Genomic DNA, 27,463 nt, shown 5'->3' on the forward strand with positions numbered 1-27,463 from the left:
AAGGACTCAAGTGAAAGAGGACTTGCCTAGAAGGTATGAGACCTTAAATCCAATCACCAATGTGTACCTCCCCCCCAATTTTTTTTGAAAAAAAAAGAAAACCAAAAGGCTTAGGCTTTGATGTCTTCAGTTTACCTGTAGGTCAGTCCCACTTGATTGGATCTCAATGCAAAGCCATAGGGGCTGAATTTAAGGGAGCACTTTGGCAGCTGGGGATCCCAGCAGCAGATCAGTACAGGTCCAGGGGGGTTTGACTGGTCGAGAGCAGTCAGAGATGTAAACACAGGGATGCCTGAAGGCTCCCTGAAGCCAATCAATCACACTGTGGGAACAGGAGCCCTCTGGCCAGCCTTACCTGCTCTCCCTTTCCGCCGCTGTTCTTCTTCTTGCTCTGTCAGGTACTCCCCAGTCTGATATTTCCGGCTCTTCTGCCGTCTCCGTTTCTTCCTCTTTACCAAGCCCTCCTCATCATCTTCCTCTTCCTCCTCATTGGTGTCCCACATTTGCCGGGCAGCCTCTGTCCTCCAAGGCATTTCTCGGGCTCTCCATAGATGTCTGCGGCCTTGGCTCAGCAAGGTCTTATCCTGGGCATGATGGCTGCGATACTGGGTGTCTCGTTGAGTTTTTCTCACTTTCCGACGCTTAGCTGGGGTGGGAGCCACCTCTTCTTCCTCCTCGGTGGGGAAGACTTCCTGGCTTCCCATGTCACTGTCTGCCATACCGGCAAAGGAGCTACAGATGCTTCCTGTGGACAAGATATACAGAAGATGGTCAAGTGCCTCTTCAAAGGACTAAATATGGTATTGACCGAAGTACCTTGGACCAGGACTTTGAAGGTCTCCATTCAGTTATTAGTTGTATGCTTTGGGAAAGTTCCTTTATTTCTGTTTCCTCTATAAAATGAGGTTATTTCCCCTGGCTGACGTCATAGGACTGGTCTAGAGCTCAAGTGACATCTTTATAGAGTCCAAAATGGCCTATAACTACCAAGTACCAAGAAAACATGCTCTTACTGATCCATGGGGTTATAGTACTTGAATTCATTTCATAAATCCTTGCTTCATGCTTACCAGGAGCCGATCGTGTGTGAAAAGCATGAGAGAAATGCAAGTCCCTGTTGTGTGGGGAAACAAGGACTGAATAGAGGGAAAAGGAGGGCAGACTGGTATCTCTCCCAGCAGAGCTCAGTTTGTGGCACCATCAATTACACTAAAAACCACTCAGGTTTAGCAAGAGTCAACACAAAAGAAGTCCCAGGAACAGTAAATCAAGGAGTCCTTATCCTGTGACAGTCTAGTGTAGTCATATCCAAATGCAATACAGTAGGCTCTCTTCCCTTAAACTCACCCCACTGAGTCCTACTGAGTTGCCAAGAGTTCAGGGGTAAGGATTTTCCCCCTGGCCCTCTCTCACCTGTTGTTGCCGCTATTCCTCACCACTGGGCAGGCCCTTCTTCCTCCATTCCTGACTGGCCAAGAACATAAAGCACCTTCCCTATTCTTTTGGGCCACCTTGCCAAGAGGCCTTTTTCTCTCCCCACTCTCTTTTGCTAAGAACAAAAGTGCAATCCTAAATGAGTCTGGCTTTGCACTCCAGGATTTTCTTTGCAGGTCTCAGGGCCTCCTACTTGTTAGGCCAAGCAGCAAGCACCACTCTACCACTTCAGTCACAGCCCCAGTCCAACACCCTCCTTGGAAACAACACTAGCATCTTTCTCTCAAAACCAAGTTGTTACTTCAACAATTCCCAGAGACCCCAGCAAGATCAGAAGAAATAAATAGCTTGAGGCAAACAGAACCACCCTTGACCAAAGCTCTGAGTAGCAAACTATTCAGTAAATGTTCCATTATAAGGAGCAGGCAAGAAACAAAGTATTTTGGTTAATTGAATAATCTGGTTAATATAGAATCACTGTAGAAACCGCACAAGGATCACCAATTACCAAACCATCAAATATAGTGCACAATATATTTAACAAAAAAGGGGACTGGCTGGTAACTTCCTCAGTCTTTGATGATTTCGAGGACACTTCAGAACTTTTTTTGAGGCCTCCAGGCCATCACTAAACGGCTGCGCTTGTCATGTGCTACAGTGCCAGTTAACAGAATGTCAGATGATTTGAGTTTACATTAGGCTCTGTTTGTTCATCCCATCCAATTTGCATGGAAATCTCAGTGAAATGGGACAACCATCTCTGTCCTTCCATACCAACGTGGAGCCACATTAGACATGGAGGCTAGGCAGGCCTACCAGTTTTAGATCTCAGAGATTGACCAACACACATTCAAGGGCCAAAAGTGATTCTGTTGGCTCTAACAACTCAATAGCCTTTCCAAAAAAATATTTTTGCCAGTACTGGGGCTTGAACTAAAGGCCTCATGCTCTTGCTCAAGTTTTTCCACTCATAGCTAGTGCTGTACCCCTTTCTCCATGCCCCCACTTCCAGCTTTTTCTTGGTTAGGTAGAGACAAGAGTCTCTCACGTTTATCTACCCCAGCTGGCTCCCAACCATAGTTCTCAGAGCTCAACCTCATGAGTAGCTAGGATTATAGATATGAGACACCTGTGTCTGGCAGTGTTCCTAATTTTGATGATTTCTATTTCATAGAATAAGAAGACTGAGGCTCAGAAGTTAAATGTCTGTGCTTAAGATGAATCTCAAGGGCTGGGAATATGGCCTAGTGGTAGAGTGCTTGCCTCGCATACATGAAGCCCTGGGTTCGATTCCTCAGCACCACATATATAGAAAAAGCCAGAAGTGGCGCTATGGCTCAAGTGGTAGAGTGCTAGCCTTGAGCAAAAAGAAGCCAAGGACAGTGCTCAAGCCCTGAGTTCAAGCCCCAGGACTGGCAAAAAACAAACCAAAGATGAGTCTTAATAAAGCCTGGCATGGGGCCGGGGATATGGCCTAGTGGCAAGAGTGCTTGTCTCATATACATGAGGCCCTGGGTTCAATTCCCCAGCACCACATATGCAGAAAATGGCCAGAAGTGGCGCTGTGGCTCAAGTGGCAGAGTACTAGCCTTGCGCAAAAAGAAGCCAGGGACAGTGCTCAGGCCCTGAGTCCAAGCCCCAGGACTGGCCAAAAATAAAAAAATAAAAAAAAAAAATAAAGCCTGGTATGTAACCAATTTCCTTAACTGGCAAAGGCTTTTTTTCTTTTCACCTCCCAAAAAGAGAAGTTAAATTTCTTCTTTGAAAATCTAAGCAAATAATCCTAAAATTGTGGGCAATGCCCTCTGCCCCCACCTGAGGTTCTCTTGCCTCTCTCTGCAAGAAGCCCAGCATCTTGACACAGTGAAACAAATTCCCAAATTTCCTCCTGGTCCAATGATAAAATTATTCAACCAGATTTCAATCTCTCTTTTCATAGGAGCTGCCAAGACAGGCCATTGCCTTAGTGTCACTCACCAGATTGACTGCGTGTCCGCGTGCTCAGAACCACAGGGATGAAGTCACGGAAACTGCTCTTTGCTTTCTTTTCAAAGGAACCTTTCCCAAGGAGTGGTATAGGGGCAGAAAGGAGAAATATTACAATTGGAATCTACAAACCAGAAAGCCTACCTGAGAGGTACAATCGGGAAAATCTCGAGAGTTTGTGACCTCATGGGCACCCTGGTTTAGCCCAATTGACTCGTTATGCTATTAGTACATGCCTACTTCTTTTTGGAGAATGAACATTTTCCTGATGGATTTTAAAAACTGGGAGTTGGGTCATTTTTGCTGCCACAAAAAGGTACTACATAGAATCAATTGACAGGATGCCAGATAGTAGAAGGCCTGGCTGCCTGCACGGTGTTGCCCAGATAAAGGTAACGTCAGCGAATCTTAGTGAAGCAGGAAGCCAGATGCAGGGAGCTGTGGACAGAGGAAAATCTGCTTTTCACTTTTTTTTGTTTTGGTCCTGGGGCTTGAACATAGGCCTGGAAGATATTCTTGAGCTTTTCTGCTCAAGGATAGCACTCTACTTCTTGGTCCACAGCTCTACCTCTGGCCTTTTTTAGTGGTTAATTGAAGCCACTGGAACCTGGAGAAAAATTGCTTTTTAAAAATTGATTAGTGGGCTGGGAATATGGCCTAGTGGCAAGAGTGCTCGCCTCGTATACATGAAGCCCTAGGTTCGATTCCCCAGCACCACATATACAGAAAATGGCCAGAAGTGGCGCTGTGGCTCAAGTGGCAGAGTGCTAGCCTTGAGCAAAAGGAAGCCAGGGACAGTGCTCAGGCCCTGAGTCCAAGGCCCAGGACTGGCAAAAAAAACAATTGATTAGTAGTGGTACTCACTAGATACTATGTTGATAATTAACTATAGAACTTGTCAGTGGGGATGGGAGGAAAAAACTGGAGGAGAACTAGGGAAGGGGTAACATTGTGCAAAAAGAAATGTACTCTTTGGCTGGGAATGTGGCTTAGAGGTACAGTGCTTGCCTAGCATGCACGAAACCCTGGGTTCGATTCCTCAGCAACACATAAACAGACAAAGCTGGAAGTGGCGCTGTGGCTCAATTGGTGGAGTGCTGGCCTTGAGCAAAAAGAAGCCAGGGACAGTGCTCAGGCCCTGAGTTCAAACCCCAGGACTTGCAAAAAGAAAAAGAAAGGTACTCTTGCTGTGTGCCAGACTCTCGTGCCTGTAATCCTTGCTACTCAGGAGGCTGAGATCTCCAGCCCGCAGTTTGAAGTGAGTCCCAGCAGAAAAGTCCCCGATAGCCTCATCTCTAGTGAACCCCAAGGAAACGGGAAGTGGTGCGGTGGCTCAAAGTGGTGGAGCACTAGCCTTGAGCAAAAGAGCTCAGGAACAGCGCCCAGGCTTTGAGCTCAAGCCCCACGAAGAACAATCTGACAATTAAAAAAAAAGCAAAAACAGATGGACAATAAAAAAAGAAGAAGCAGACTAGACGTAGCAGGTCCTGTCAGATGGGCGAGCCCATGAACATAGACTACTGCAGTCAGGAATGTCTGCGATTCTTTCCCTGATGAGGTCTCTAAAGGCCCATCGGTAGACAGCACACAAGTCAAGCACTTACCCAAAATATATGCCGTGTCCCTAAATCATAATAAGGGTTTGGGATGTCTTTAAATCCTTCTAGCTAACTAGCTAGCTAGTCATTTTTTCCCTACCTTTTCAAAATGGAAGGTTTCTAATATAGCCAGATGTAGAGAAAACGGTAACATATGCGATCCACGTGGAGGAGCGAGTGCGCAAGCGTGGTCAAGTGCAAGCGCATGCGCATGTGCATGCTGAGCTAGCGGCCTGAATGTAGGGACTGGGTGCTGTCCCTGAGCTTTCGTGCTCAAGAATACCTCTCTACCATTTGAGCCACAGCCCTGCTTCTGGCTTTTTCTGGTGGTTAATTGGAGATAAGGGTCTCACGGACTTCCCTGCCCTGGTTGGCTTCAAACTGCAATCCTCCGGAATAGCTCGAAATAGCTAGGATTGCAGGCATGAGTCTTCAGCACCTAGCTAATGAGCGCTGCTTTTTTTTTTTTTTAAATCTAAATCCTCATATGCTTGCTTCGTTAAGCCTAGATCCACTTCCAGGAAATAAGATGGCTACTCTGTCGTAGGAATGCCACTTGTCTGTCCTCAAACCACCTTCTTGGGTCTTCACAGTGTGCAATATTATAGTGAGGCAGAATATGCCCCTGCTCCTTCCTCCCTTGCTTTTTGACTTTTTGTCAGTTCTATCTCTCTTTCAACAGTGAAGAAGGTTCACTTTTCAGTCAATCTCAGAGTTTCTTTTTCTCCAACAAAAATGCCACAAATATTCCTCTGGAGCTCAGCATAGATGGCTGGGGCCTGTGGAGGGAGGCCTACCTTCTTCATGGCCGTCAGTGCGTTTTCCTGGAGACTGTGACTCTGAGTTTGTTGGCTTCCGGTGCTTGTGCTTTCCCCTGACTCCATTGTGCTCTTTTCCTGAATCGGGAGCCCCCCTGGGACTTTTCTTGGTAGGTTCCTGGGGATCACTTGGCAGCTTCCGGCACTGTGAAGAGGTAGAGAGAGTTTAAGGTCACTTTTGCTTCTTAAGAAAGCTAGCCACTGGTCCAACCACATGCCTGTTTCTAACACATGGGCATGAGTTGCCCAGAGTAGGAGTCAGGCAAACAGGGGCCCCGGTGGGCTATAGAGGCTGTACTGAACTGAGTCCATAGCCTTTGCTGGTCCCCACAAGCAACTACACCCATCATTTTAAAGTGTTCTTAGAGAATCTGCATTTAGAAGTCACTGAACACACACCTAAAATCCCTTTGAAAGGAGAATGTTGAAAGGGGTGACATCGATCAAGATGATGCACTGCATTCATAAACTGCTTTGTTGAATGGCAACTCCTTTGTACATCTACTTAAGGCTACTAAAATAATTTTAAATAAACGGTACAACAAACTATGTGGGAAATGATCTATGTAACTTGTGGGCAGGGATGGAAGGAGAAAATGGTGGGAAAACAAAAGGGATGATATTGTCCAAAACAAGAAATGAACTCATTATCTGACTTTTGAAATGGTAGTCCTCCTATATAACACCTTAATAATAACAGTTTTTGAAAAGGAGCAAACCTCCTCGACAGGGGTGGCTCATGCCTATAATCCTAGCTACTCAAAAGTCTAAAATCTGAAGATCACAATTTGAAGCCAGCTGCTGCAAGAAAGTCCATGAAACTCTGATCTCTAACCAACCACCAAAAAGCCAGAGGTGGAGCTGGGGCTCAAGTGGTAGAGTGCTACCCTTGAATAAAGGATCTCAGGTACATTGCTCAGGCCCTGATTTCAAGCCCTGGGACTGGCATAATAAATAAGCAAATGAATGAATGAATGGTAAAAGCCAGGATGGGCCCATATTCTCTATACCTGAATATCAACAGGGAGACAAACACTAAAGTAAAAACCTCTTCTTTAAGTTAGGTGACTTCATTGTTCAAATAACTTAACTCTGAATGGTATCAACACTAATACCTGAAAAAATAATTCAGAGTATAAGCCAAGTGCAAGAAAAATCGCCTATTTTCAGTTGTAAATAAATACCAGAAAACAGATCCAGCTAAGGCAGAAAGAAAACCACACAGAAAAGTTCCCATCGCTATACAATTATGAAACAAAAGTAGAAGGTCCAGGCTGGGAATGTGGCTTAGTGGTAGAGTGCTTGCCTTGCATGCATGAAGCCCTGGGTTTGATGCCTCAGCACCACATAAACAGAAAAAGCTGGAAGTGGTGCCGTGGCTCAAGTGGTAGAGTGCTAGCCTTGAGCAAAAGGAAGACAGAGACAGTGCTCAGGCCCTGAGTTCAAGCCCCAGGACTGGCAAAAAAAAAAAAGAAAGGCATGGCTAATAAGGCTACTCTATATTCTGCAGCACTTTCAACTTTTCAAATTACTTTTATCTCTATTAGTCAATTTAGTCAATCCTAAGAAGCTAGTACTATCCTCAGTGAACAGATAGATGATGAGGACATTGAGACTTTGAGACAGTATCAAGGGAGTGTGGAAGAAGCAAAAGGTTTTTGTTTTTTCTTCCTTCTGGCTGTGGGGCTTGAACTCAGGGCCTGAGCCCTGTCCCTGAGGTCTTTTGATCAAGGCTAGTGCTCTACCATTTTCAGCCTCATCTCCACTTCTGGTTTACTAGTAGTTCATTGGAAATGAGTCTCAGAGACTTTCCTGTCTAGGCTGTCTTTGAACTGCAGCTTCCTGTGGAGCTAGTATCACAGGCGTGAGCCACCAGCACCTGGCCAAGCAAAATGTTTAAACAGTGAAAGCAGGTCTTAGGAGGAAAGGAAGAGTTAATGTACTTAAAGTTGTATGAACTTAGTTATATGATGGTTCATCTTCATTGCATTAAGAAGCACCTAGGAGATTAGTAAAGCATGTCTCTGGGTTTGTGTATGAAGGTGCTTCCAGAAAGCATTAAATAAAAGATGAAGACTCACCCTGGTGTGAGTAGCACCATCCAATGGCTGGAAGACCAGGTGCAGAAAAGGGGGAAAGAAGAGGGAGCCTTATACTAGGGACATTCTTTCTCTGCTCCCAGGTTGCCACAATTTAAGTTGCACTGCTCACCCCACTCTAGAAGGTTAATGTGGCCAAGGTCCAGCTAAGAGGATGGTAGATACATTACTGACAGAATACTGTTAGGGGGATTTTACTGGGGTGGTCTCCATGACTGATCAGATTGTACTGCCTCATCCCATGGTATCCTCTTTCTCACTCAGCAGAGGACTAAGCTCAAATTCAATTTCAGTTTTTTCCCTTTGCTTGGTGCCCGTCCCTATTAACCAAATGGTAAGAAAACAAAGAATTGAAGTCAGGTGCCAGTGGCTCATGCCTATAATCCTAGCTATTCTGGAGGCTGAGATCTGAGGATCACAATTCAAAGCCAGTCCAGGTAGAAAAGTCCATGGAACTCTTATCTCCAATTAACCACCAAAAATCCAGAAGTGGAGCTGTGGCTCAGAGTACTCAAACACTAAAAGAGCTCAGAGACAGTGCCTACGCCCCAAGTCCAAGCTCCATGATAACAACAGCAAAAGAAAAAACAAGAGGAAGACAAAAACAGTTGCTTAAAATCGGACTTTCTGGTATGGAGTAAAACTATTTTAAATCAAGGGGAATAAAGTTAAATGCACATAAATATGAACATGTCTTATTTATTCCTGAATATAATTTTTAGCCGGCTCTTCTTTCAAGTACAGATCATTAACTTTTATTTCCTGAGATAGACAAAAACAAGTACAACAGAACATCTAGAAGAGATTTCTGTCTTTATTTTCTGCAAGGGAAGCAGTGAAAGTAAAAATATATTGTTCACCACAAGTTATACAAAAAGTTGGGAGGCAGAGATATGGTGAACGTTGAATGCTCTGGTAACCAGGATTTTAAAGTATTTTCCAGAGAACGAGAAGACAGTAGCATACATCCAGCATCAAATGAAGCACAAGTCTCTCGTGGTCCAGAGAGCCCTGTAAGACTCTGGAGGGCCTTGGACAGGTGATACAGGTAATAGGCAATTTTTCTTGGCCATTCCCCAGAAGAGATGGTTTTGAATTAACCCTAGGCATATTTTGCTTATCATCAGTTTCTTTCTCAGGAACCTCACAAAAAAGATCTGGGCGGGGAGGGGGGGTATGAGGGACAAGGTAACAAACAGTACAAGAAATGTATCCAATGCCTAATGTATGAAACTGTAACCTCTCTGTACATCAGTTTTATAATAAAAACTTAAAAAAAAAAAAGATCTGGGGTTGGAGGAATGGGTCAGGTAGCAGAGTGCCAGCCAATGAGAGAAAATGTCAGATACTGAGTTTGAGTCCCTGTCTCGGCCCCCCAAAAACAAACCATGTAAGTTATTTGATTCCCCCCAAATACAGATTTACTTAATGGTCACAAGTAGTCAGTGCTGGTGCCTGTACTCCCATCCTGTAACTTTATTCTCTGCCCTCTGTATTTGTAAGTAAGCCCACTGAACTGGTCTCATCTTATACTGAAGGAGTTCTGCCTGCCTACCATTGAGTCATCAAAAAGATATAAGCTCCGGAAGGGCAAGGACCACATCTACTTTGTTTGCAACTCTAACAATAACACTGACACTAAGCATTTGCTACGTGCAAGGAGTTTTAATCATTTACATATCATCTCATTCAGTCTTCTAATAATAGCGTCACAATGCAGTTAGTTATTCAAGTATACATTTCAATTGTTTCAGTATAGTCACAGAGTTGTATAACTATCACTACCATTTACTTACTTCTGGAACTTTCTCATTAGCCTCAATAAACACTTCATAGGCATTAATCAGCTACCCCTTTTCCAATTCCCTACTCTCCCAAGCCCTAGGAAACCAATAATCTACTTTGTCTTTGTGGGTTTGTCTATTGTGGACATTTCATGCCATTATCTCATTTCATCTTCACAGCAATCCTATGAGTAAATTGTCATCATTTCATTGAGCAGATGAAACTACTAAGGGTCAAAGAGATTAAGAAGCTTAATCGCTGACACACAGCTGGGAAAAAGTGGGATTGAAACTCAGACTGAAGCCCTGTTACAGGCTGTAAGGGGGCACATTCATCACCAGTCCCCTGGCACTCTCTTAAATAAGTAGTGCCATTGCCTGGGAGGGACTGGCATAGGTAAGTACTCAGTAATCATTCAGTAAGGTGGTTCAGATAAGGAAAGTCGAAGAGAGGATGGCACAGCTGAAGCTGAGTGTGGCAGAGCTCTTTGAAGCCAAAGAGACCAGAGTTGGGAGTTTGAGCTCTGCCATTTTGTAGCTACGTAACTTTGGATAATAGTTTCTCTAAGCCTATTCTCTTCACCTCTAAATTGGGTGCAGTATTTCTCTCACAGGATTATTATAAAGATTAAATTAGATAATATATGTAGAGAGCACTTGGTATTTAGTAAGAATTCAATGGTAACGACGCTAATGACAGGGATTACTACTATGATTACTTGGCAGTTAAGCTGGCCAAATGTCATACATTCTACTGTGTCATGATCAATGTTCCTATTATGTATGTCTCTCACATGCAGGGGGTGGATATGAAGTCATTAAGTAAAACCCATCCATATGCTTCCCTGCATTTTTAAAAAATCCTTTCTTTGGGGGATGCTGGTGATGTAACTCAGGGCCATGCATATGGCAGGCAAGCTCTCTACCACTGAGCTATGCCCCTAGCCTGTTTATGAAACAGGGTCTTGCTATATATACAGCTTAGGCTGGTCTCAGACTCATGATCCAGAATGCTGGATCCCTAGGATTCGTAACCGGAAGTATACAGGTGAGCAATGGGGAGGGAATGGGTCTATGAATATCCTGAAATTGGCAAAATTCTGAGGTCATGTTTCTGGGGACTAGATCCATGACTCTGAGGAGCTTCTCAAAATGGTGCAGGGCCAGAAATTGAGTAAGAGCTTGTGCATAAATGCATGGCACTCTGACTAGAAATTTGTTCCTTAGAGTGTATCAACTCTGAAAATTTGTTAACAGAACTTCCAGTTGTTCCAAGTTTTGAACAAGCCCTATCCCTCCATTATTTCAAGAATTCCCTGGGGCTGCGATATGGCCTAGTGGCAAGAGTGCTTGCCTCGTATACATGAGGCCCTAGGTTCAATTCCCCAGCACCACATATACAGAAAATGGCCAGTAGTGGCACTGTGGCTCAAGTAGCAGAGTGCTAGCCTTGAGCAAAAAGAAGCCAGGGACAGTGCTCAGGCCCTGAGTCCAAGCTCCAGGACTGGCCAAAAAAAAAAAAAAAAGAATTCCCTTCAGGTTGGAGGCACAGCACAGGTGGTTGAGTGCCAGCCAATGAGCAAACGCATTAGAAGCTGAGTTTGAGTCCCAGTCTCAGACAAAACAACAAAAAAGAACTTGCATCGCTTCATGGATTACCAGTATTTTTAGTTCCCCTTAGGGAGAGGAGTGCATGCAGGTCAAGTACTTCTGTGCCACTCCTGGGGCTTGAACTCAGGGCCTAGGCACTGTCCCCGAGCTTTTGTGCTCAAGACTAGTGCTCTACCACTTGAGCCACAGCTTCACTTCTGCCTTTTCGGGTGGTACTTTCTTGCCCCAGCTGGCTTCAAACTGAGATAATCAGATCTGAGCTTTCTGAGTAGCAAGGATTACAGACATGAACTATCAGCATCCAGCTTGGCCCACCTTCTTCCTTCACACTCTGCCCCTATCCATAACCTATCTATGATGAACTGAGACCGGAGGCCCATCTGTATCACCTGCCACATGCTCAAGTGCCAAAACCCAGTGCTGCCACCTGTTCAAACAGGAAAGTGCCAGGATTCTGGTGGATGATCCTGGAAGCCCAGTGGGCTCTGATCCCACAGTACTCTAAACAGATCCTAAGATGAATCCTCCCGTAATGCAAGGCTCCTTCTCTCCCTGGATCTCAACTTCTCAACGCCAGTGATCAGTCATCTTGCTGAATGGTAAGGTAGAATGCTTACTCAGGGAATAGTCTGCTACTAATTTAGTTTCCTCTACAATACTTTCTTTGCCTTTGCAACCTCATCTGGCACAATGGCTTCCTTAGCTCCCAGGATAGGATCATCCCTATATCCTACATGACGCGAGCCTGCTGCCCTCCAGGTGAAGACATCATTCATAAACAGAGAAGTTCGAAAGGAAAAATCCTCATCAGTGCTGTTTACATAGCTACTCAAGCACAGTGGGGCTTAGGAGGAGCTCACATGCAAATGAGATCTTCAGTGGGAAACAGACCAGTGGGAAGCAGGGTCTCCTCTACCCTTGGGCTCAGACTGGGCACTGGCAACTCACCTTGGATCCCAGAGAACTCCGGACTATGGGCTTCACTTGAGGTGGAGGCAGCAGTTGCTGCTCCTCAGCTTCCTTCTCTTTGCCACACTTCATCTTCTTGGGGGGCAGAGACTCTGTCACTTCATCTGGCTGCCACTTGTTCTTGCAAGTAAAGACCCCGACACTTTCCCGCTTGACTCGAGGCTGCCCAGTCTTTGCCCTCACTTCCACTTGACCCCTTGGGGGAGCTACTGGGAGGCCATCAGCCCGGAAACAGTTGGCTAAATTGAAGACCACATCACCATCCACCTTTTCCATTTTCACCCGCCCCAGATCCACCTGGCTTCCAAGCTGCGAAAGCTCTGTGCTGGAGCCCCTCTTGCTGCTTGGAACCACGTCCAAGATAAGTTCCTTGGGGTGGCTGTCATGAGGTAGCAAAGGCAGCTCAGACATCTTGCGCAGGTTCTGGGGAGTGGCCAGGACCAACTCATGAGACATATAGGTAGCCAGCACTTGGTTCTTAGGCTTTGTGTCTCCTGCTAGCTTCAGGCCACAGGCTGCCTGGGGGCTTTCCATCTTAAGAGTACTTTCAGAGCAGAGGTGGCTGTCTGATTCCTCAGGCTCCTGATTCACTCTTATGTCCCCACTGCTAGGTGGAACAGACAGAGCCAGGGTCCCTGTCTGGGGGCTGAGAGTCAGGAGGACAGGATTGACTGGTTCTTCATAAGGCTTGGCAGCAATCCGACAAGTTTTGTTCTTTGTGACAGTGTCCTGCTCTGGAGAAAAGGGGCCCCCAGGCCGTGGCTGCCCCTCAGGAAGTCCATGCACAGCTTCACTGGAATCAAGGGATGGCACACCGGCAAACTCTGGTCTGACGGGCATCCCCTGACTGGGGGTCAGCTGCCCAGCACTGGAAATGCCAATGGAAAGTAGAGATGCTTGGTGGTAGGGTGACCAGCCAACAGGCAGGACCTGGGTGCTGGTGGATTTCCCATTGACTGAACACCGTGGATAAATATTTGCCTGCCCTGTAGGTTTCCACAAGGAAAGTTCCTTGGTTTGGCACCCTGGCAGCCCAGGGGCAATACGGGTTGGGGTATAACGGGTCTTTGCTGTGCTTGGCTGTCCTTCAGCACCAGTCTGGCTGCCCTTCTTGCCACATGAGGTGCCAGTGCTCTTAGGCTCTCCTTGATCGATGATGGAGATGGGCTCTTGCTTGGGGAGATGGCGGGGGTCTCGAGGGAGGCCCAGGTTGGGCTCTTTGTTCAGCAGCAGAGATGCAGGCACTGGGTTGGCCACTCCCACATATGTGCCAGGAATGGTGCTGATCAGTGCAGTGGAGTTTTTCACCCAGGTGCTGGGGTCCCCGTTCCTCACAACCTCAGGAAAGATCACAAAGGGTGAGGAAGTAGAGCCCAGGCAGGAGGTAACGCTGCTGCCAGCAGCCTGAGTTGTGCGCTGAGACCTAGACAGGACTGTGGAGAGGAGGGCCTTGCTGCTGGTGTGTACAGGGGTCAACACGGGCATGGGAGGTGTCTTGCGCTGGTTCGGCAAGGGAAGCTTCTGGCGGTTGGACTTGGAGGAGAGGTCAAGGGGCATCTCGCTGCACTCTGGTGGAGAGGCCATCTCCCGTTCTAGCTGTGGAGGTGACTTGAGGGGAGAGAAGGTAATGGAACTCCCTTCTGTTTGCTGCTCAGCACCACCTGGCATCTTGGTGGGGTGGGGTGGGACTGAGCTCCCACTGGGGGCTGGCAACAAAGGCTGTGCAGTTGGAAGCACCTTGGCAGAAGCAGTGGTAAGAGAGGTATCCGCCAAAGGCCCGGGGACCCCATCAGGTGCGGGCTGGGTGGTAGAGCTACTGGATGGGGAAGTGCATGGGAGTCTGTTCACTTCCAGAGAGACTAGCTTCGAATCTGAAGTCAGAGGACGGGCCACAGAAAATGCATATGGGTAAGACCGGAGCTCCGGTGAAGCCAGCACGCCCGGGAGACACCTGTCCTGCAGGTAGGATGGCAGGACAGGGAGTGTCAGAGTGGAGGACACTCCCAGGGTGGTTGGCAGTGTGGCCACACTGAGTGGCTGCCCACAGCTTGGAGGTGGGATATAGACCAGTGGCTGGTTTGGGGTTAGCACTGTCCCTGGCTGAAAAGACAGGGGGACTTTTTGCATAGCTGGTGCCTGAGCTGTAGGAAAACACACTCGACTCAAACTGAAGGAAGCTGGGATGGGGGCCGAAGTGGGAATGGCAGTTGGTGTTGCAGCCGGCATGGGCGTGGGGGCTGGCGTAAAGATTGGGGCTGGGGTGGGTGCAGGCACCGGCGCGGGAGCAAAGGCGGGAATGAGGGTAGGGGTAGAAGGCGGGCCAGAGGATGGTGTTGGAGTGGGCATCGGCACAGACGGAGGGGCAGGGGCTGCTGGAGGTGTGGATGCTGGCATAGGAGCCAAAACTGATGTGGGCACAGGAGCGAGGACCAAAGTGGGAGCTGAAGGAGTCCCAGAAGCCTGGATCAAGGCCAAAGGAGGGGCTGAAACGGGGACTGAGAGAGGAGTAGGAGTAGGAGCTGACAGGGGGACTGCGACCGAGGGGGGAGCAGATGCTGGCACAGGCACCAACACAGAGGCTGACACCGACAGGGGGCTTGAGTCCGAGATAAGAGTGGGTACTGAGGGTGGTGCTGGGGCCTGAGCCAGAGCAGGGACTGGTGCTAGGGGAGGAGAGGGAGCGGAAACCGAAGTAGCAACTTGGACTGGAACTAGCCCAGAATGGGGTACTGGGGCAGGGACAGAGAGGGGAACCTGGAATGGATCTGGAACAGATGGGGGTACAGAGGCCGAACCAGGAGCAGGGGGACAAATCGGGGCTGGCAGCGAACTAAAGTTAGTGGTAACCAGAGGCAGGTTTCCTTCCACGGGGACTCCAGTTCCCAAAGTTGCCAAAATGAAAGTATTCTTGTCCCCAACACTGTGCCTTGAGTCCAAAGCCTTTACCCCAGCTGCTGAGCAGTCAATCTGCTTGCTCATTTGGGTGCCGAGGGGAGTCCAGGGGCAGTCTGCCCTGCTGTTGCAGGCCTCGGGGCTGTCGGGAGTGGGCAGCTTGAGCCCGTCTCCTGGGCTGCTCAGTGGCACGAGGAGGCCCTCAGCCTCTGCGGTATTCCCAGCATAGTCCATTTTTGACTGGAGATCATCAGGCTGCTCCTCAGACTTGTGCCCAAGTTTTTCTGTCGCACTGCCATCTGAGTCTGCCCCCCGGGCATTGCTGCCACTTCCAACTGCGGTGAGCTCCACCTGCAATGACAGAATAGTATGCCCGCTGTGGTTGAGCTCCTTTTGGCTGGGGCAAGTATCCTGAAGGCCTTGAGAGACAACTGCTGCTTTTCTCTGTGACTCAAGCAACTAGATCTTGGCAGAAGCAAAAGGAAGCCAGCCAATTTCTGTCCCACCAACAGTAACTCAGGGGAAATACCCACTCCCCCTCCAGTCCTCCTGCTCATACAGGAAACCCTGTCCTACCTTTGGAGGGCAGCATGTGGCAACTCCTAACTCCTTACCTTGGAAAAACTGCCACCAACACAAAACTCCTGAGATCCAAAGTGCTGGCAGTCACCTGTCGTGGACTCCTCATCAGAAAGAGGTGCTCGTCTGGCATGGGAGACACAACCAGAGAGGGATTATGAGGCTCACACTGCTTTTTTCCCAAAAGGCTATCTGCTTGCTTGGTTTCCCACAAAACCTCCCTGTGTCACTACCCAGGGTGGCTTGGGGGATAGCACAATGTACTGGGTGGCGGCAGGGCGGGGGCACTGCAAAGTCTTGAAAAGTGCCCTGGTCTAATTAGACTGTCATCTCTGGGCTGCTCATTCTGCTTCCTAGGGTTCTTGCCAAAATGCACAGTACTCCCCCAGAACCTTCAAATTCCTCCCTCTCCCTGACACCCCCAAAAGCTTACCCATCAAGGTAATCACCAGAAAACCGAAAGTAGTGCTGTGTGGCTCAAAGTGGTAGTGCACTAGCCTTGAGAGAAAAAGTTCAGGGACACTGCCCAGGCCTGTGGTTCAAGCCCCACAACTGACAAAAAAAAAAAAAAGCAAACCAACATGGGCTGGGAGCCAGTGGCTCACACCCAGAATCCTAGCTACTCAGGTGGCTGAAAAGAAATCTGAGGATGATGGTTCAGTCAGCCCAGCCAGGGCAGGAAAGTCCTTAGAGACACTTATCTCCAATTAACCACCAAAAAGCTGGAGGTGGAGCTATGGCTTACATGGTAGAATGCTAGCCTTGGACAAAAATCTCAGCGACAATGGCCAGTCTCTGAGTTCAAGCCTCCTAACTGGCACCAAAAAAAGGCATGGGGATGGGGTAGCTTCATGGTAGAACATGTGTTGAGCATCCACAAGTCCCTGAGTTTCTCCAGAGCACCACAAAAATACATAAAACAAAGGCATTCATTCCTGGGGCTTAACTTCAGGGCCTCACGCTCTTGCTTGGTTTTTTTGTTTGTTTGCTTGTTTGTTTTTACTTAAGACTGTGCTCTACCACTTGAGTCATACCTCCATTTCCAGCTTTTTTCCTGGATAATTGGAGATAAGAGTCTTTTAAAGCTTTTAACACTTTTCTGCCCAGCCTGGCTTCAAACTGTGATACTCAAATCAGTCTGCTGAGTAAATATGATGACAGGCATGAGCCACTAGTGCCTGGCTCATTCATTTCTTTTTCTCTTCAAGATTACCAACTGAACCACCAGAAGATACCTGCAAGCACAGGAGAGCTGAGCCTTCTTTGAAAATGGACAGATATCACACACAGATATTTGGCCAATATATGAAAATCAAATATAAACTTTGAAGAGCATTTTAGGTGCCCATAGTATGGGGTATGATCAGGAAATGGCCTATCTGGGTCACTCAAATATTGTTATAATCAGAAAATGGAAAACACACAAATCAGGCAGGCATCACCAACTCTGAAGCTTGTATTAAAACTATGTTCATGAATTTAGCTGTGGGACTGTTTAGGGAAATGAAGGGGAGGACAGAAAAGGAAAGAGAATAATGAGGATGAACACATGGTGTCTGTGTATGAAGATGGCATAAGGAAACTCACTAAAAGCTTCTGGACAATAGATGGTAAAGAAAAACCAGGAAAAAGAGCACCAGATGAGGTCAATCTGGCTAAATTATAATGTATGCATGTACAAATTACAATGATGAAACTCCTTTGTACAGCTAATATACACTGAAAAAAGGGACTGGGAATATGGCATAGTAGCAAGAGTGCTCGCCTCGTATACACAAAGCCGTGGGTTCAAATCCTCAGCATTACATATATAGAAAAGTCCAGAGTGGTGCTGTGGCTCAAGTGGCATAGTGCCAGCCTTGAGAAGCCAGGGACAGTGCTCAGGCCCTGAGTTCATTGAGGTCCAGGACTGGCAAAAAAAAACAAAACAAACTAAAAACAACAAAACAAACAAACAAAAAACACTGAAAAAAAAAAGGAATCATAAGCTAGGTACCGGTGGCTCACACCTGTAATGCTGTCTACTCAGGAGGCTGAGAGCTGAGAATCGTGGTTCAAAGGCAGCCCAGGCAGGACTGTCTGTGAGACTCTTATCTCCAAGTAACCACCAGAAAACTGGAAGTAGTACTATGGCTCAAAGTGGTAGATAGCTAGCCTTAAACAAATGAGCTCAAGGACAGCACCCAGGCCCTGAGTTCTAGCCCCAAGACTGACAAAAAACCCCAACACAACATGAAAAATGAATCACAGAAAAGTAATGCAGATTTTATGTGGGGGGAATGGAAGGTACTAGCAGGAGTGAGGAGGGCCAACAGAGAGGGTGAAGGGGTGCATATGGTCAAAGCACTTTATATGCATGTATGAAATGGAACAATGACACCTGTTAAGAGAGGGAAAGAGAGAGAGAGGGAGAGAGTGTGCTTGTTCTGGGGCTTGAACTTGTCCTGGGCATTCTTTTTTTTTTTTTTTACCAGTCCTGGGGCTTGGACTCAGGGCCTGAGCATGGTCCCTGGCTTCTTTTTGCTCAAGGCTAGCACTCTACCACTTGAGCCACAGCGCCACTGCCAGTTTTCTGTGTTTATGTGGTACTGAGGAATCGAACCCAGGGTATCATGTACACAAGTCAAGCACTCTACCACTAGGCCATATTCCCAGCCGTCATCCTGTACGTTCTTGCTGAGCGTTTTTACTCAAGACTAGTGGTATACGACTTGGCCACAGTGCCACCACTGGTGTTCTTGGTGATTAATTGAATATGAGAGTCTCATGGACTTTCTCTCCCAGGCTGGTTGAACCACAGTCCTCAGAACTCAGCCTCTTGAGTAGCTAGAATTATAGATGTGAGCCACTAGTGCCTGGCTTGAAAATTCTTAATAAACAAACAAATATTAACTTGCAAAGGTCATGTGCTGGCCTCCTCACCTTCACCTGAACAGGAACAGCGTAGCATGGCAAAGCAGGTAGCTCCCTTAAGCTTAGACTCAGCCCATCTTAGGAGAATTAGAAACAACCAAGAATCTTGTCCACAGGCCCTACTACATGCTCCCCACCTGTGGGCAAGTACCACTCACTGGAGGCCTGGCAATAGACTCTATCAAACCTCCTCACCTCTCCTCGTTGATGCCACACATGCGAATCCGGTCAGAACTAGTCCAGTTGTGCACGCCGCTGTAGAGCGGTGCTGTAGAGATCATGACAGCCACTCACCACCAGATAAGACTTGCTGTGGCCACTCCCCCTGGGGGGAAAAAAGAATTCCCCAAAGTCAAAACTCAGCACAAGACAGCTTCTTTACCAGGCTTTTACACAGAAACGTAAATAAAAGGTACTTATAGCAATGAAATATTATAGTATATGCTCCCAAGTCATCCTGCTATGGAAAAATAAAGGTCCAAATAGGGAAGGAAAACAATTCCATTGGTTTTCCAGGAATGTATGTTTCAGGGTGGACATGAGGACTCAGTAAATCACTTGATGATTCTAAAATGATCTTCAAAGACATATAGGCTTGAGTGGTTGAGGAACAATCTACAGTAGACAAATGACAGGACAGCTTATTTTTCTGCACATATTTAGCCTAAGTAACTACAATTAGAGGTCCGCACTCATATAAACAACAAGTGCATTTGTCAATACCAAGGGTCTTTTTCACATCTGCTCAGTAATCCATTGGTACTGAAGGATCTGAGTGATGCAGCCAATTTAAGCACTCCAAAGGAAGCACATGCTTTCTTCACAAGCTCTTCAAACATAATCTCTTCTGCCTCCAAGTTGGTCATAATGCACCTATCTAACAAAGTAGAAAGCTGCCTCTGAATTGAGTGCAATATTCCTTGTACTCTGTCCACAAGCAAACAAAAACAAAGCTCTATCAAGACTCACATATTAGCTGGGAGTTGGTGACTCATGCCTATAATCCTTGCTACTTAGGAGGCTGAGCTTTGAGGACTGTGGTTCAAAGCCAGCTTGGGTAGAAAAGTCCATGAGACTTTTATCTTTAATTAACCATCAGGAAACCAGAAGTGGAGCTGTGACTCAAAAAGGAAGAGCACTACCTTGAGTAGAAAGCTCAGGGACAGCACCCAAGCACTGAGTTCAAGCCCCAGGACTGACCCCCCCCCCAAAAAAAAAGAACCACATATTTCTTTGTCCCTTCCTACTAGTCTGCCATCCCTCTCCCTTCACCAATCACTATCCAGCTCTTGTCATTGGCAACCACTGCACCATCAATTCTTCTAGTTAAGTAACAAGCCTGTCTTGAGGCCTTTATACTCCAAACTTACACTATGAGCTAAAATCCTTATTCATCAAAGCTCTGAATAGAACCCTACAGTGACGAGAATTTTCTATTCTCTATATCTCAAAGTATGGTCACATCATAAATTTGTTCTATTTATCCTTTAATTTTTTTTTCAAATGTTCTCATTGTTAACAGAATTCACTTGTTCATTCAACAAATATCTACTGAGCTTCTACCTAGTGCCAGAACTGTCCTAGGTACTAGGCATTTAACAGTGAACAAAATAGACTAAAATCCCTGACTGCAGGGTGCTTACATTCTTAACATGCACAATAAGGATATTAAATCACCTTATGTTATAGCATGTTACACGCTATACCACACAGGCTAAGAAGCCTGGCAGACAATGTGTATGCTGTATGACTTGAAACAGGCTGATCAGGATATTCTTTTCTGAGATGGACATATTTCAGCAACCCAAATAAGATAAAGAAGCAAGTCATGAAGCTCTCTAGTGGAGAGGAAACAGTATATGCAAAAGTCCTCAGGCAAAGGGCTACCTGCTAAGGTCAAGGAAGAGCCAGGAGGCCAGGGTGGCTGGCCCCAAAAGAAAGGTATCAAGCGAGGACAGCAAAGATGCCCCCTTTCTGCATATGTTCCCCTCTCCTAGCTTTCCTGACCCAGTGCCATGGGGCTTCTCTGCTTCCCTTCTTTTCCACCCTAGAATCTTGGGTATTCACTGATGACTGGCCCTCACCTCTCTGTGTCTCTCCTTTACTCTGCTACCTTCTCTCACTTCTTCCCCTCCCTGTTTGCCAATGCTCACACCCCCCCTCCTTAGCTCCATTCTCTCCTATGCTGCTCTACTCCTCCTACTGTTTCTTCTTCCTCCTCCTCTTTTTCTTCCCCCTATTGTTCTCCCAGCTTTCTCTCTCACTTTTCTTCTCCCATCTCTAAGTACAGCTACCTCTTCAACTTCCCCTTTGTACTTCTCTTCCCATCCTCAGACTTTGTCTCTTTCTTCATTTGCCTCAAGGCCCTCTTCAGTCTCTCCTCATTATCCTCCTTTCCCTTTTGCCTTCTGCTGCCTCTCCCTTCATTCTCCTTCTAATCTTTGTCCATCTGCATCCTCTTCCTTAGTGCCTTTCGGGCTCTTCCTCACTGCCTCTCTTTGCCTATGGATGTCAGCCCTGCCTGCCCCTTCTCTCTTATCTATGAGCTCCCACTGTTTCAATTCACCCCTGGGTGCGTTGACAACTCCCACATCTGTATCTCTAGTCTTGACCTCTCTTCATAGGCCCAGACCTGAATTCCCAGCTGCCATCAACTCACTGTTAATTGGATGTCCACTGAGCCTCTCAAATCCAACGTGTCTCAAACCAGACTCATTATCTACTCCCGTAAATGTGCTCCCCACACGCCATGCCCAGACACAGCATGTTTCCTGTCTTAGTTAATAGCAATGTCCCCTAGCCTGGAAATGTGTTCAATTCCTCTCCTCTCCACCACCCACATCCAATCAGGAGTCAAGTCTTGATAAAGCCTCTTCTCTTCTCTTTACCCCTCTCGCCACTGCCCTGATACAGGCTCTCATCATCTCACACCAGGAATATTACACTGGCCTCTTAACTACTCCCTCCGCCTCTCTCTTGATTCTACAATCAATTCATCTCCTAAAGCACTGGTTCGAACATGCCCTCCCCTCTCTCTTCAAAAGCTATCAGAATTAAACCAGATTCTTAGCACATCCTTCAGGACCCTTAGGACCTGGCCTCAAACCTTCTCTTCAGTCTCCTCTTCTGCTGTTTCTTGCCCTTTTCCTGCCAACCTAGCTGATCCTTCTCCAAACAGACCATCTAGTTTCAGGACCCTGGTGCTTCCGCACTCTGAAGTGGCCTTTTCCCACCCCCTCTGACCCCTTTTCCTCTTGCTGTCATCCCTCAATGCCTGGTTTAAATGTCATTGTGTCATCCCCTCCGCCTCAGTCCCTGATCAGTTAACCCCTCCATCTCTGGTTCTCCTCGAACATTTAATTCCTACCTTTAGCCTTATAACTGATTTTCCTCTGTTATGTGATTCACTGGGAGTGTGGCATGTCTGTCTCCCCTACCATACAATCAGCTTCCTGAGGAAAAAATAACATCTTTTTTTTTTCGGTCTCTGGTTTCTCTGAGACACCTTACACATAGCAAGTACGTAGTAAATGCATGTTATATGGTACTGAATTCTGGATCCAAATTGAGGTGATGACCCTGAGAAATCATAAGCAAAATCAACAACAACAAAAAAACCTCCACAAATGCTTGCTTACTATAGAAAAAAACTGCATTATTTATAGCACACCTTTCATGGATGCTACCTCAGTGTTTCATCTCTGACTTATTTTATACCTCTGTAAATTGCAGATAGCTAACAGATATGAAAACTTGTCTTGTCAAGAGTTTGGACTAACCTTCCTCCTCAGTATAGGAAAAGTTTTGCCTGAATTAGCCATTCAATTCCTTTACTCCATATAAACTTGTACTTTTATACTTTTTCTTGGAAATAGCTATAATATCGGTCTGATTCCCTTGTTGATTAATGAATAGAATAAAATCTTTAACACGTGTTTGTCTTTATATCTGTACAAGAGTCATGACTTTTTACTTTTTTCTGAAAACCATTTTTAACACTAAAAAGTCAACTGCATGGGCTAGCATAACTTTAGAGATTTTTAACAAAGGTGCCATTTGCCAGATGTGATAACATCTGCTGTCATCCCAGAACTCTGGAAGGTAGACAGGGCAAGACTGAGTTCAAGGCCAGCCTGGGTTACATAGCAAGACCCTACTGCAAAATCAAATGAGCATATTGCTTAATGAAGTTTTGACTATTTCTTAGAATATCTTGGAATATCCTTCACATCAACCAATACCAGCTCAGCCTACTTTTTTCAGCTTTTCTCTCTAGGAAGCATTAGAGGACTCAGGCAATGAAAAGTACCATTCTCACTGTAAAATGAATTTCAAAAAACTTCAAGTTTTAGTTGATACTTAAATATATGTGGACACTAGTTATGTCAATGAGCATGGGGTTTTCCCTGTCATTTTTTCTTTTTCTCCTGTTTAGGGCTGATTAGTAAGTTTGTTGAGTCTAGAACAGAAATCAGAGAGCAAATTCCAGAGTTTGGAAACAGAACAACATACCAAATATATCCTAAATAGTTTGTAGGCCAAACAAAAACACAGAAGGAAAAGTAAGGTAAAGCTAAATGTGTTCATGACACATACTATATGACTACCTACAACACAAAACTGATACCGAATGCCCCATCCTAACGATAAGAGTATTCACTGAAATTTTTGCCTCTCAAACTTACATCATGGTTTTGTCAAAGCATCATCCCTATATATCTTGAGGCCCACTTCTTTCTTTTTTATTTTTTGCCAGCCCTGGGGCTTGAACTTAGGGCCCTGGGCACTGTTCCTGAGCTTCTTTGCTCAAGGCTAGCACTCTACGACTTAAGCCACAGTGCCACTTTCAGCTTTTCCTATGTATGTGGTGCTGAGGAATGGAACCCAGGGCTTCATGCATGCTAGGCAAGCACTCTACCACTAAGCCACATTCCCAGGCAAGGCCCACTTTTTCTAATTAACAATAGTCTTTGTAATCAAAGTGAGGAGAGAAGCAGAAACACGGGTAGAACACTGAGCTAAGTCGTTTATAGCAGAAGGTAAAATGGGTCTAGTCAGAAAGTCAAAGGAGCATCTACTGCTGCCAAATGAGAGAACAAGTTCCTGGTGGCAAGGGATGAAATTAGGATGATCCACATTCACCAACGCTTCCCAAGCCAGAATGACTGAGGAGATCATTCCAAATAGATCCCACAGGGCTGGGGATATAGCCTAGTGGCAAGAGTGCCTGCCTCGGATACCCGAGGCCCTAGGTTCGATTCCCCAGCACCACATATACAGAAAACGGCCAGAAGCGGCGCTGTGGCTCAAGTGGCAGAGTGCTAGCCTTGAGCGGGAAGAAGCCAGGGACAGTGCTCAGGCCCTGAGTCCAAGGCCCAGGACTGGCCAAAAAAAAAAAAAACCAAATAGATCCCACAGGTCTTAAATCCAGACATTCTTTTTCAGTATGCCTTGCTATTGTTTTGTGTTCCAGTTCTGAGGCTTGAACTCAGGGCCCAGACAGACACTATCCCTGAGCTTTTGGGCTCAAGGATAGTGCTCTACAACTTAAGTCACAGCTCTACTTCCAGAATTTTGGTAGCTAATTGGGAGAAGCCTCCCAGGCTAGCTTCAAACCACAGTCCTCAGATCTCATCTTCCCAAGTAGCTAGTATTACTGGAGTAAGCCACTGACATCCCACTAGCCTTGTTTATTTTTTAAAATTTTGTAATGTCCAATCAAATTAGTAACCACTCAACTATAAACTACTCAGGGGAGATGAGCAGAAAGAAAATACTTTTTTGATATATACACATACACACAGGTAAGTTTTACTAGTATGCACACATTCATGCCAGCTTCCATTCACTAGAAGCATGTACACTCGTGTGTGTGTGTGTGTGCATGTACATGTGTACACACTCATGCTCTTGCTTTCTCTGATGGGAACAATCACATCAAAGGCTAAATTCCAAAAAGGATCTTGGAAGAAACCTGGTAATACCAAATGACACAGGAGCAGAAACACAAGGATATGAAATGCCTCAAAGAATTTTCCCAGATGTCACAACTATGTAATTGGTAAGAAATGAACAGCTGCATGGCCTAAGAATCAAATGCTAGTCATTGCCTGGGAGACAGAGGGACCACTGTGGCGGGAATAGCACCAAAGTTATACTCAACTCATAGTCAAACAAAAGAAAGCAAATGTTCCATCAACTCAAAGTGATTAATGTGGTTGAAAAAATAAATAAAACTTTTCAGTTGGGCACCTGTAATTCTAGCTCCTCTTAATTCTAGGAGGCTGACATCTGAGAATTGCAGTTTGAAGCCATCCTAAGCAGGAAAGTTCATGAGACTCTTATCTCCAATTAACCTGCAAAAACCTGGAAGTGGAGCTGTGGCTCAAGTGGTAGAAAATTGGCCTTAAATGATAGAGCTAACATACAGTGCCCAGGCCCCCAATTTAAGCCTGAATACTGATGTATGCATACACACACAGGTGCATGAGCGCGTGTGTGCGCACACACACACATACATACACACAATTTTTTTTCAGTTTAGGAGGCCTATGCATATAGAATCAGAGTGATAGACTGAAATCCAAGGAAAGAAGTCCAACAAGTGGGCAGCAGAGAGCAGGGAGCAAGCATAATCATCACTCTGGAACAAAAGAGAACAGAACAAAGTTACTAATTGTACCTTTACAACGGTGAAAATAGCAGCTAAGCTAAGGGCAAGCGGGTGGTAAAAGAGACACCTAGATGATGTAAAAAAATTTAATTCAAAGGAGGAGAAAAAAATCAAAGATGAGAGCAGGTATGAAAGGCATAAAACAAGCTTGTGCATACAATAACCAAAAGGAAAGAAATGAAATAGGGGAACCTGAAATATTTCACCATCATGGGCCAAACTGAAACTGTAGGGAAGCACTGAAGACAGATATTTTAGTAAGGTTTAGAGGAGAGAATGTTCTCAAAAGGTTAAGAATATCATGTCATAGCACAGGTCAGGGCTGGAGAGTTAGTAATAGAGAATGAGCAGGAATAAAACCCAAAGATGTTATAGGTAGGGTAGACGTTTTTGTCATATTTTGAAATGCAGATGCCAAAACAAGGACATTTCACAACAATTACAAGCAAAGTCATGGTCATCATTGTGCATATGAGGAAGAGAAGAACCTTTAAAGGAGGTAACAGAACAGGTATCTTGCAAGTGTTTTATTTTAAGATGGATGTTGCTTCTAAACTGTTTAACCTTAAGAATGGCAGTATGGCCAGGCTCCAGTGGCTCACACCTGTAATCCTCGCTACTACTCGGGAGGCTGTTATCTGAAGATCATGGTACAAAGCCAGCATGGACAGAAAAGTCCATGATAATCTTATCTCCAATAAACTAGTCAGAAAAAGCTGGAAGTAGTGCTGTGGCTCAAGTGGTAGGGTGCTAGCCTTGAACACAAAGAGGCTCAGGGACAGTGCCCAGGCTCGGAGTTCAAGCCCCAGGACTAGCAAAAAATAAAATAAAAAATAGAATGACAGTGTGGCTGGGTGCTGGTAGATCACAACCTGTGTTTTTAGCTACTCAGGAAGCTGAGATCTAAGGATCACTGTTCAAAGCTAGCCCAGTCAGGAAACTCCATGAGACTCTCCACTTAAGCCCCAAAAAAATCCAGAAGCAGAGCTGTGGCTCAAGCAGCAAAGCACCAGCCTTGAGCATAAAAGCTCAGGGACAGTGCTCTGGCCCTGAGTTCAAGCCTCAGGACTGGCACATGCACAAACACACCCACATACACCCCCCCACATACACACACACACACACACATACACACACACACACACAAATAATAATAATAGAGTGTTGACAGGTATTCCAGAACTATATATCTTCCTTTCTAGCCAAAGACCTTTCAGGTACTAAACAAATCTGGCAACTTATAGAACATAATGGGACCCTCTACACAGCATGAAACCTGTCAGTTTCTTCATTTCTGCACACTACCATCAAGACAGTAAATTAAAAATCCCAAGATCGGGCTGGGAATATGGCCTAGTGGCAAGAGTGCTTGCCTCCTACACATGAAGCCCTGGGTTCGATTCCCCAGCACCACATATATGGAAAACAGCCAGAAGGGGCGCTGTGGCTCAGGTGGCAGAGTGCTAGCCTTGAGCAGGAAGAAGCCAGGGACAGTGCTCAGGCCCTGAGACCAAGGCCCAGGACTGGCCAAAAAAAAATAAATATAAATAAATAAATAAATAAATAAATAAAATCCCAAGATTAAGAAGGCTTCAGTTTAACTAAATCTGGTCTGTACTCTCCCATGCTCCTTTTGGCTCATACTGCCTAGTGACCTGGAAGCAATTATAACTTTAAAAAAAAATGAAAGAGCCGGAAAATATTCATCTTGAAGCCTGGCCCTGAATCTGTCCTCAAGAGGATAGGCGTGGCTAGTAGACAGGAGGGTTGAGTCGGTTATGACTAATGAGGAAAGAAAACTAACTTTGGGACCTACTGCTCCAATAGAAACTCGAAGCTCTGGGTAAAGCTCCCATAAGATAGAGGCAAACTTCACAGAAGCAAAGGAGAAACCATCTTATTATCCTACTTTGAGAAAAGCAGCATCCTCAAGACTAACAGAGATCCAAAAGTCCTTGAGACCCCAGGGCTAAACGAAAAGCCCAGTCACTGGAGGGCCATTAAGAGAAGTCAAAACTAGCAGAGTACCAGTGGCGTGCCAGTGGCTCATGCCTATAATCCTAGCTACTCAGAAGGCTGAGATTTGGGAATTGTGCTTCAAAGCCAG

The 27,463-nt window shown here is 45.9% G+C and overlaps 1 protein-coding gene across 5 annotated transcripts in view; it reads right to left on the bottom strand.

Annotated features, from left to right (window-relative positions):
- Positions 1 to 27,463, bottom strand: part of Bcorl1 (BCL6 corepressor like 1) — a 74,544-nt gene that overhangs the window by 31,084 nt on the left and 15,997 nt on the right. For all 5 annotated transcript variants that reach the window (XM_048336845.1, XM_048336843.1, XM_048336842.1 and 2 more), the window contains 6 exons: positions 18,879 to 19,008; positions 15,806 to 15,896; positions 12,279 to 15,542; positions 5,816 to 5,981; positions 3,412 to 3,492; positions 356 to 745 (listed from right to left, as the gene is read on the bottom strand). In XM_048336845.1, coding sequence (XP_048192802.1) covers positions 356 to 745; positions 3,412 to 3,492; positions 5,816 to 5,981; positions 12,279 to 15,542; positions 15,806 to 15,896; positions 18,879 to 18,964 — 4,078 coding nt within the window. In that variant the 5' untranslated portion in view covers positions 18,965 to 19,008. The remainder of the gene's footprint in view (positions 1 to 355; positions 746 to 3,411; positions 3,493 to 5,815; positions 5,982 to 12,278; positions 15,543 to 15,805; positions 15,897 to 18,878; positions 19,009 to 27,463) is intronic.

This window comes from Perognathus longimembris, chromosome 28 (assembly GCF_023159225.1).
Source record: "Perognathus longimembris pacificus isolate PPM17 chromosome 28, ASM2315922v1, whole genome shotgun sequence".
Classification (NCBI taxonomy): Eukaryota; Metazoa; Chordata; class Mammalia; order Rodentia; family Heteromyidae; genus Perognathus; species Perognathus longimembris.